The 10,232-nt window shown below is 51.2% G+C and overlaps 1 protein-coding gene across 2 annotated transcripts in view; it reads left to right on the forward strand.

The window, feature by feature from the left end:
• Nucleotides 1-9,307, forward strand: part of RNF216 (ring finger protein 216) — a 160,453-nt gene extending 151,146 nt beyond the window's left edge. For both annotated transcript variants that reach the window (XM_057748631.1, XM_057748632.1), the window contains exons 16-17: nucleotides 5,522-5,591; nucleotides 6,276-9,307. In XM_057748631.1, coding sequence (XP_057604614.1) covers nucleotides 5,522-5,591; nucleotides 6,276-6,592 — 387 coding nt within the window. In that variant the 3' untranslated portion in view covers nucleotides 6,593-9,307. The remainder of the gene's footprint in view (nucleotides 1-5,521; nucleotides 5,592-6,275) is intronic.
• Nucleotides 9,308-10,232: the final 925 nt, after the last annotated feature.

Genomic DNA, 10,232 nt, shown 5'->3' on the forward strand with positions numbered 1-10,232 from the left:
GTCAGGAGCAGTAGGTGACTCAGTTCCTATGAGCCAGTAAGTCCTGTGGCCTCAGTGACAGAGCCTGGCCTGTCACCTTTGGTTTCTGGCTCACGGGCTCCCCAAGCTCCTGGCTCCTGCTTGGGCGAGAGGGGTCTGCTGGCTTTGTGTCAAGGGCCGAGTGCTGGGGAGGCCAGTCAGAGACCTGATTTTTTTTTTTTTTTTTTTTTTTTTTTAAGAATCAATCATTTCTTGTTTTTTTTTTTGTAATAGATGGATTTTTTTTTATTTTATTTATTTACTTTTTTTGATTGGCTGCGTTGGGTCTTCATTGCTGCTCGCTGGCTCTCTGTAGTTGTGGCGAGCAGGGGCTACTCTTCATTGCGGTGCACTGGCTTCTTATTGCAGTGGCTTCTCTTGTTATGGAGCACAGGCTCTAGGTGCAAAGCTTCCGTAGTTGCGGCACGTGGGCTCAATAGTTGTGCTCACGGGCTTAGTTGCTCCGCAGCATGTGGGATCTTCCTGGAGCAGGGATCGAACCCATGTCCCCTGCATTGGCAGGCGGATTCTTAACCACTGAGCCACAGGGAAGCCCCCAGAGACCTGATATTTTAAGTGACAGTACAGGTACTTCTGGGTGAGCTGCACCAAGAAAGTAAGAATTTTCAGGAAAGTGTCCCCTTCTCTGCTTTACTGGCTGTTCATCTCCTTGAGTAGAGCTGTTTTATTTTGCCCAATTCCCTTTTGTTTAGTGGGGAAAGGAGATTTCAGAGTTCTGCCCGTCCCAAAGAGAAGGAACTCTCATATTTCAAACAGGGCAAGATGCACTCTTTCTGGAACAGAGCAGGGCCTAAAAATAGGCACCTTTCACAGTTCTCAGGGCCGGCAGAGTACCCTGGGCCCCTCCAGTCATACTGTGCCAGAAGCTTCTATTCAGAAAACAGTGGTTTAAGTGCTTGAGAGCTCAGGCTTTGAGAATGAAAGGCCTGGATCCAAACCTTACTATTGTGAGACTTCCCTGGCGGTCCGGTGGTTAAGACTCCATGCTTCCAATGCAAAGGGCACGGGTTTGACCCCTGGTCAGAAAATTTTTTTAAAAAAACCTTACTGTGTGTGCCTCAGTTTCCTCACTTGTAATATGGGGATTAAGTAATAGTACCTAACTCCTGGAGTTGTTATGAAATCTATGTGAGGTGCTTAGAATAGGAGCTGACACATAGTAAGCCCTCAATAAATATTAACTGCCATTATTACCATCACTGTGCTTGGCACTTTATAAAAGTGAGATCACTTGCTTCTCACAGTAAACCTGCTATGGAAATGATTAGGCTCCAGGTTAGGTCATATTGGGTAGAGTGGTCCCCAAGCCGAGGTCTGTGGAGCCCCAAAGCTGGAGTTCTTCCCATCACGCCAGCTGCCTGCCTGCTAGGAAGCCAGTGCTACTTTAAGATAGAATTCATGGTGGGGGCCACTCCAGCATGCCTGGATTTCCTGTGACTCAGGCCCTGCAGGGGGGCTGGAAAACAGTTAATTCTGTGATCCAGCCCACACACCCCCAGCCCTCTCATCACCTTTTTTCCTCCTATTGTTCCCTGTTTCCAGCAGCCTAGGTGTGTCCTAGATTTGCAGAATGGCAATTCTTTTTCATAAGTGTCCTTATTCACCGTGAATGCTGACACTCGGGATGCCTCGAATGTTTCCCAAGGGAACTCACCTCTAGAAAAGCCTTAATAGCCCCATGTGTCACTTACCCAGACCCAAGAAGTGTTCTGATGAAGGACCAGTCCTCATGTTTTATCTCAAAATGAACCCTAAACCTGCCTTAACTTTTTTTTTTTAATGTTGTTAATTTTTTGAATTGTGGTAAAATATATATAAAGTATTTGAAGTGTACAATTCAGTTTGCCTTTGCTCTTGACTTGAGGAGTTGTAAATGCTCAAGGGAAACTGCTTATGGAAGGAAATCCCACCCTAGATGAAGTAAAAAATCTTTCCCCTTACAGTCTAACATACTTGGCTGAAAATGTAATTCTTTTTTCCTTAAAAAAAATAGTAAAAAGTGTTTTAGTTCTTAGTTTCTAAACTTAGTGTCCTGTGACTCCAACCAGCTGGAGAAAGTTGAAATTTGAAACACCCAACCCGTATTTTAGGTGTAACTAACAATTTACTCATTATTTATGGTAACAATCACTGCTCAAAACAGTTGAGTGTTGACATTTTCTGTGAAATACAGACTGTATTTAGACTCTGAGAGCACTGCCTAACCAGGGAAAGCCAGAGCTTAAGAACAAATGGTCCTGAGCCCACTTACCAAATCAGGAGAGTGATCAGAGCAAAGGAAGGAAGGGAAGAGGCTCCAGGTGGCTCTCCTCAAGAGGTGAAGAACTCCGGGCTCTAAGGCTCCTCCCACCCTGCCCCACTGGAGAAGCTCTCAGTAGCAGCCTGGGAGTCTCTGCCAGTGGGTGGACCTGGCCGCTGTGTCCTCCAGAGCCGGCAGATCTGTGTCAGGAAGCTCAGCTCACACTTGCCTGTGCAAGTGCCTCAGACCCACCTAAGGGAGTTCTTACACTGCATTTATTCAGGGGCGAACTTTACCAGGAGCATTGGGATTTTTCACAGGAAACAGTATTGATAAATATTGGGCAGATGCACTGCTCATCCATACCCTTAACAGTGCTGAAAGAGACCTGGAATCTTCTACTCAAAAATATCCCTCATTCTTCATTTATCCTAACAGAAATGTCACAAGAAAGTCTGAGGAGAAAAGGGGGCTGGGGTCAGGGGTTAGCCTTTAATGCTGTGAAATTACTCTTTAAGCCCATGTAGAATTCCAAAGTGGAATGCCAGCTGGAACTGTGATCATAGCACAAAAATAGAGGCTCTATAAGGGAAGGGACCAGACCTGCCCTATTCTTAGCTGTACATCCAGCACAGTGCCTGATGCATACTGGACGCTCAGTACATACTCTTAATGAAAGAATACATACACCCTCCACATTTTCAGATCAAACGACGGGGACAGGGAACCTTCAAAGTAGTTTCCTGTGGATTTTCTCCAGGAAAGGTATTTGAGTGACATTGCTTCGTCCACCACCCACTAACCATAACTTTGAATGGCTGCTTTCTTAGGTGCCTTCCTGTGCCATCAGAGGCCTTAAGTGTCCCTCTGGGTACTGATGGGCATAACCACATTTAGGGGATGAGACAGAAGAGGGATGAGATACTGGAGGTGGTGAGGGTGGGATGGAGGTGGGGGTGATGTGGTTCTAACAGTTATAATTCATAAATGACCAGAGGCAGGGAACCTGTCACTCACACCATAAAGAAGCCACTGAGAGAAATGTTGGGGCATCTCCCAATCTATATCACTTTTTCTTAAAACTTTTCATCTTTCTGAAATCTTTATCCTGCCATTTTTCACAATTTTCCTGCCTTTAATAAGGAGCACTTGCTTTGTACTAGGTCCTTTACACAGCTGAACTCATGCAGTCCTTACAGCAGCCCATTTTACAGATGAGATGCTGAGACTCAGATGTTCAGGAATTTGCCCAGGTCACTCAGCAGTGCAGAGCAGCAACTCTCCCACTTTTCATCTTTCTAGATTACTCCTTTTTTTTTTTTTTTTTTTTTAATCTTTTTTCCTAGGCTTGCCACAGGCACCAAAATGAAGGTGCTTGCCAGCTCCTGATCTAGATCAGTGGTAGAATTTATCTTGACATTCACAGGGAGCGCTTCAGACTTGGTCCACCAACACCTGCTGCATTACTGGAGCCCTGTGTGTTGACTGGCTTAGTGATTACTCTGTAGAGCAATAAGTTTCCTCATTGGGAGTGTTCACAAAGAGGCTGGATGATCACGTCTTAGGGTTTCTCTAGAGTAGGTGTCCATACACACTGAGTGAGGGACACTCATGACTCCAGAATCATGGAGGGGCCGTAACTGTCTGTGAGATCATGAGTTACCCTCTTGGCTGTGACGTTAGTAACTGTCTATTGCATGCAGACTGCCCATTATCCGGCTCCACGCTGAGGCTGCTACACTCTCCTCTGGTCCAAGGGTTTCCAGGTGTTCTTTCCAGCTCTTGTGCTCCCCTCTGTGGCCCTCCATTCATCCCAGAAGTCCCATGGGTAACATCAGCCAAGTCAGAGCATCCAGTTAACATGAAAAGTCCAGAGTTATCACTGACAATATTCCAGCCCAGACCACGTCGGCCGTATGGAGAGGCCTTGCTTAATGCCTTGTCTGGGGCGACACACATTTCCAGCAGGCTCCTAGAAGTCCTGAAACTAGGCTCACATTTCCCGCCCCGTGTTGAGCGCTACTGCCCTTCTCCTTACTTCTTCTCAGTCTGACTGCTCTGGACTCCTGGAGAAGCTGCCGCAAGATCGCAGGAAACAGAGCATGCCTGCCTGTCACTCGGTTTGATCAATGCACTTGCCACGCTCAGCTTTTGGCTGCACTGTCCACTTTGCTCCTTGTCAAGCCCCAGCTTGTGGGGTAGACTTAAGTCCTGTGCCCTCCATAGCGTGCTGGTGCAGCAGCATCTGTGTGGCTGGCAGCAAAGAGGTGCACCATGTTGGTGGTGTTTTTCATTCAGTGAGTTTCCTTTCAGTCCCCAGCCTTTTTGCAGGGCCGCTGAGGAGTGGGTTGAACCCCAGCACATTATACAGAACAGACATGGTTCAGGTTGTCTGTCCCAGGCCAGCAGCCCAGTTCTCACCACCGTGCCTGGGGCAGGTGGAGGTGAGAGAACTATATGTAGCAGAGACCCCAGAGCTTCCCCAGTGAAGCCCACACATCTGCCTGTGCCCAGAGCACCTCTTTGGCTCCTGTGCCCAGGCTGGCATAATCCAAGTCTCAATTGCCCATTAGCGAAGCAGGCCTACCAAGCCTGAGTTTGGGAAGGGGAGACAGTGAGGTCTACAGGGGAGTTGTTCTTAAACTGCTGTGCCCTTCCTCATGGTCCAGGGTGGTCTTCTGCTAGCAGGATGCTGCTCCTACAGCCCACCACTGTCTAGGGGCAAAAGGCCAGCTTCAGAGCTCAGCAGGCCTGCATGGTCTCTTGTCCAGCGCAGTTCAGGGAGTCAGCAAGACTTCCGGGCTCTACACAGAAGGCCTCTGTGCTCAGTCTGTAGACTCAAGATCTGAAACACCTCAGGCCCTGCCCACTCCAGACTCACCCCCATCCCAACCCTTTTGGGTTATCAGCCTGCCCTCTCCAAGCTATGGGAAGTTCTTACCTTACAGCTGAGTGAACAGAGCAGACTCTCAGCCCAGCCTCCCACCAGCCACCTGCTCCTTGCTCCCAGCCTTTCAGATGGGCTGCCTCATGGTAGCACCATCTAAGATGAAGGAGGAAGAGTCCCGGGGAACTGGGAATGAGTGGTGTGCAGGCCCACGACCTTGCTGGTCAGTGGCAGGCTTCTGGCTTAGCCCCATTGCTGACCCGCAGCAAGCTGGCCTCACGCATGTCCCGGCAGGGCCTCAGCACTGCGTGGAGCTGACTGAGAACAAGCTTGTTGGCTTTTTGCTTTTCTCCTAGGAAGATGACGAGAAGCTAATTGAGGAAATCCAGAAGGAGGCCGAAGAAGAACAGAAAAGAAAGAATGGAGGCAAGTGCTCCCCAGGACAGGCCTTGTGCCCATGCATTCCATGTCCACGGGGGAGGAAGGGACCCCCACTGCTGGCCTCCATGGGGACCCTGGTACTCCACCCAGCCAGGGACCACCGGGGAGTGTTGTTCCTCAGGTGGTTGCTAATATACCCCACCCATACATCCCGCTCCCTCTGGGAAAGGCCCTGAAAGCATAGAGACAGTTTCAGCAGCTCCTGGATAGCAAGGAGGTCCCAAGGGGTGATTTTGAGCTTAGGAAGCAAATAGAAGCCAAAGCAGACTTAAAAAGACAGCAAGCCCCTCTGAGGTTGCAAAGGGACAAAATTTCTGTAAGTGGCCATCCAGGCCCTGGCTCTAAAGGAAATTCTCTCACAGAAGCTCCACCTGTTCTGAGCTGGATCAGTCTGCCTCCTTCCAAGGTGATCCCTGTGGAGTGGGACACTCAGTGGGAAGTATGGTTTAGTCCTTGGTGACAGCTGGTTGGGGGGTGTTCACCCGTGCAAGCATGCTACGTTTTGGGTTTTAATCGGCCTTATTCTGGCCTGGCTTCATGCTCCAGGCTGTCAGCCTACAGCTCAGGGCCCCCAGCACCAGGATCAGGATATGCAGCTCTGGTCCCAAGGCAGATCCAAGCACAGTGAGATTTAACTGTTTTCTCTGCTAAATCCCATCTCCTTTTCAGAGAACACCTTCAAACGCATCGGGCCCCCCTTGGAGAAGCCTCCAGAGAAAGTCCAGAGGATTGAAGTCCTGCCGAGGCCCGTCCCACAGAACCTGCACCAGCCACAGATCCCTCCCTATGCGTTTGTGCACCCGCCCTTCCCCCTGCCTCCCGTCCGGCCCATGTTCAACAACTTCCCCCTCAACATGGGCCCCATCCCGGCGCCTTACGTGCCCCCTCTGCCCAACGTACGAGTCAACTACGACTTCGCTGTCCACGTGCCACTAGAGCACAACCTGCCTATGCACTTTGGCCCCCAGCCACGGCATCGCTTCTGATGCCTGGGCCCCGCCCCTCCTGGGAGCCCCACTGTGCAGCCTGTGCAGGCTGGAGGCTGCATAGATGCTCCTTCACCTGCAAGGCTGATGGCTGTGCCCATCCCTGTTAAGTAGGGATGACGGACTTGGCTCTCAAACGGACAGACTGGATTTCTTCCTGGGGAGGGCCACCCCTCCTTAGAGAGTGATCAGCAGGCTGGTACCCTCTGGGTGCCTGTAACAGGATTGGTCTGGCACTTTCTGGGCCAGAGATAAGGGGGCAGCAAAACCCTCTTCCTGAAGAGTTGTGCCATCCTGGCAGCCAGTGCAGTGGCCCTGGTCACAAGGTAGCCCATCTCTGTCACTCACGTCCCTACAGAAATAGATGAAGGGAAATGTTTGCCTCCATCCCCTCCCCCTGGCAGACAACAGGAGTCTCAGTTAAAAACCACGCACGCCTTCCTTACCGCGGCATTGTGATCCTTAGCACAGTGAAGGAGCAGTGGGTGCATTCTGGAGAGAGCTGAGCGCTCAGAACCGTGTTGTGAGGCCTGGTGCCTCTGCCCCCCTTGCTCTGAGGCTCACCTAGAGTGAGGCTCGCCCCACTCCCCTGCGCCGGTTGGTCTACGTGAAGAGGCGGCAGAGCGGTGTGCACAGGCCTAGGAGTGCCGCTCAGGGTGGGGGAGGCTGTGGAACCCTGTCCCCCAAGTCCAGTACCCCAGGCCACCACTGCAGTGATTGTTTCCAGGTCTCACCTCCCCTCTTGGTCCTCTCGGATGAGACCATAGAGAGCCATTTCATGCAATGGGATGTTTGTAGTTTATCAAAGAAACGTTTGCTGTTTACTCGCTTTGAATTTTTCCTGTTTTCTGTGGCCTACTAGAATTTCTCTCCCTCAGTCTCTGGAAAATCAGACCTGTTACCCCATGCCTGGCAGCTGATGAGGGTGGGATGGTCCTGAAATTTTTGCCAAACACTAAATTCTTTTGAGGTAGCTGTGACAGAGGCCTGGTGGCTCTACCAGGGACCTGTTGGCCACCACCCAGGTAATGAACAGATTTTCTGCTAAGGTGTGGCTGGGGCACTGGCTTTCCTCAGGGGGTAGATGACCCAGGTTGCACTCAGCAGCTACCCTTTCCTGAAGTCAGGTGAGCCCTTCTCTGGGTTTGCCTGGGAGTCCCCGCCATGTTCCCCGTTGCCTTTTGCTGTCCAGACCCAGCCAGGTGTTTGAGCCTCACCCCAGCCCCCTGCTTTGCACTCCAGCCCATGTGCAGAGCAGAGGCCTTGGTGGGGAATGAACCTACCTGGCTCCCTGTGTGGGTCTCCGTTCCTCTTGCTGAAACTCTGATGGCTGTGGGGTTCCCAGAAGTTCACACACAGAGACCTCAGAACGGGACACACCCGGGACCAGACATCACCATGTCTGGTCGCCTGCTGCCATCAGCTTCTCAGATGTTTTTCAGAGATTAAAGTGGAGAGATGATACGTTCAGTTGCCCGTTCTTGCTGTCTTTCCTCTGGGTTTGGGTTTTGCAAACAGGTGGCCCCTTGGGCTTGGGGTAGGGGGCACGTGAGGAGAGGCTACGCTGAGTCTCAGCTGCTGGAAGCCTCTCCCCGCCGGCCTTCCTGCGCCTGCCCTTCGGGCACGGCAACAGGATTTCTTCAAGTACCTTTAAGGCATGGTCCCCGTGCTTCCCCAAGGAGGGTCTCTGAGAGCTGTGAACTGCCAATAGGTGTCCCACCAGACAGGGAGGGTGACCCCAGGAGCTGTCCACCTACCCCACTGCTGACAGTGCTCACCCCAGCCCACCAGAACCCTCTAGGTCTGTGACCCAATTCATCATCCAGCAAAGGAACCAGGTTCCACCTCTGCCCTACAGCCCAGGGTATGTGGCTCCATGGAGGGCCTGGGGCAAGGGCAGACTTCAGGCTGGTGTCACATGCCCCTGACACTGTGGTCCCACAACTGCCTTAGGATCTGGTATGTGAAGGTTGCCGCACAGGGGGGAGACCAGAATAATGATTCCCCCAAAGCCAAACTGAAGACTTGTCTTTTGAGATGAGTTCTGGCTGTTTTTAGCTACTCGAGGCAGCTAGGGAACCACTCCTGCCTTTCTGAGCCGAGGACACCTGATTCTAACGTTCCTCCTTGACCCGGGCTGTGGAGTGGCTCGTAGGCCTGCGGACGTAGCACAGTCACTTTTGCCGCAAGTTCTGACCCAAGCATGAGTCCCCACGTGTCTGCAAAATGACCCTGTAGGTGCCTCTGTGTCCAGGAGCCTGGATCCCAGGCTCCTGGAGAAGCAGTCTTGTACTAGCAGTGGGGTTTGGGGAGAGCGGGGGCCATACTCCTCTGACGAGCCAATCAGGCTGCAAGATGCAAATGACAGGACACCCCCAGCGAGCAGCCCCTGTCTGGGGGACAGCAGTCCTGGAGGCAGCCTGGCCCCTCCCCCTCTGGGCTGCCATGCTTGCTCCCTGGAGCAAGAGACTGCCCAGCCACAGTCCCATTCTTGCCTTAAAACTGGAGAGAAGAATCTAGTATTTGCACTTAGCAAAAGATTTTAAAACTTAAAAAAATGTGCATGACCTGTCACTTTGTATAAAAATAGCAAAAATAGTTTATTAAATTTTTTTCTTTACCTTCTGTTAGTAAAAATACATATAATTGTTTAAACTGCTGTGTGTAAAAAGCCTGTATCATATGTAACTTGGTTTTTTGTAAATAAATGTTTGTGCAGACTGCTCTCTGGTTTCGTTTCTCCACACGGCATGGTCGGGCAGGCCCCACGACCTCCATGAGGTTACAGGGGCTGCTCAGAGTGAGAGCCAGCGGATTCCAAGGGGGTGATAACACCTCACAACACTGCTCACCCAGAGCGGAGGTAGACGCTGCTGGAGAGCCGCAGGGTCCGATCCCAACGTACCCCTGAGGGGCTGGGCCTACTCAGGAGGAAGCTCAGGCGGTCCGTTACACTACCCCTGCCTGGGTGGCTGCCCAGGTTGGGTCCGGCACAAAGGGGATTTTTTTGTTTGTTTTTCAGCACAGAATCCCCTTCAGGAAAGTACGGGCAGCCCTTCCTCCAGGCCCCGCAGCAGGCCACTGACTCAGCCCTGGAGGTGGATGCAAAAGAGAGAAACCTCACTCAGACAGGAGGCCTCCTGAGAACAGGGAGCCCCTGGGCAGAGAAGCGACAGGTACAGCCTCTTCCTTACACTTCCGGCCACCTGCCAGGCCTGGAGGGCATCCTGGGTGTGGGTGGACCACAGCACGCTAGGCCTCAAACTGCATTCAGAATGTTGATAAAACGCGCTATCCTCTTCTCAGTACTTGCAACTTTTTACTGAATGACATGTTGGGGGGTTTTTGCATGTCTGAAAAAGGTGTACTGAAGTAAATCCAAGACAAAAGTCACCTGCATTCCCAGCTTCTAAATCGGTGTAGTTTTAAATTTACCCGTGCCATCTAGTTCTTGTTCCTGTACATGTTCAATATTTACATATTGCAGCAGTATCATAGACTGTTCTACAGTTTCCATCAGCAGATAAGTCATGTTTTTTTCCCCAATCTGCTGCCGTCTTTTTTCCATCCTCCATTCAGGTAACCAGAGTCACATTCCTCCCTCTTTACCCCACTTGCCCGCCAGCACATTTCAACATGC

This window comes from Hippopotamus amphibius, chromosome 9 (assembly GCF_030028045.1).
Source record: "Hippopotamus amphibius kiboko isolate mHipAmp2 chromosome 9, mHipAmp2.hap2, whole genome shotgun sequence".
NCBI classification, from domain to species: Eukaryota; Metazoa; Chordata; class Mammalia; order Artiodactyla; family Hippopotamidae; genus Hippopotamus; species Hippopotamus amphibius.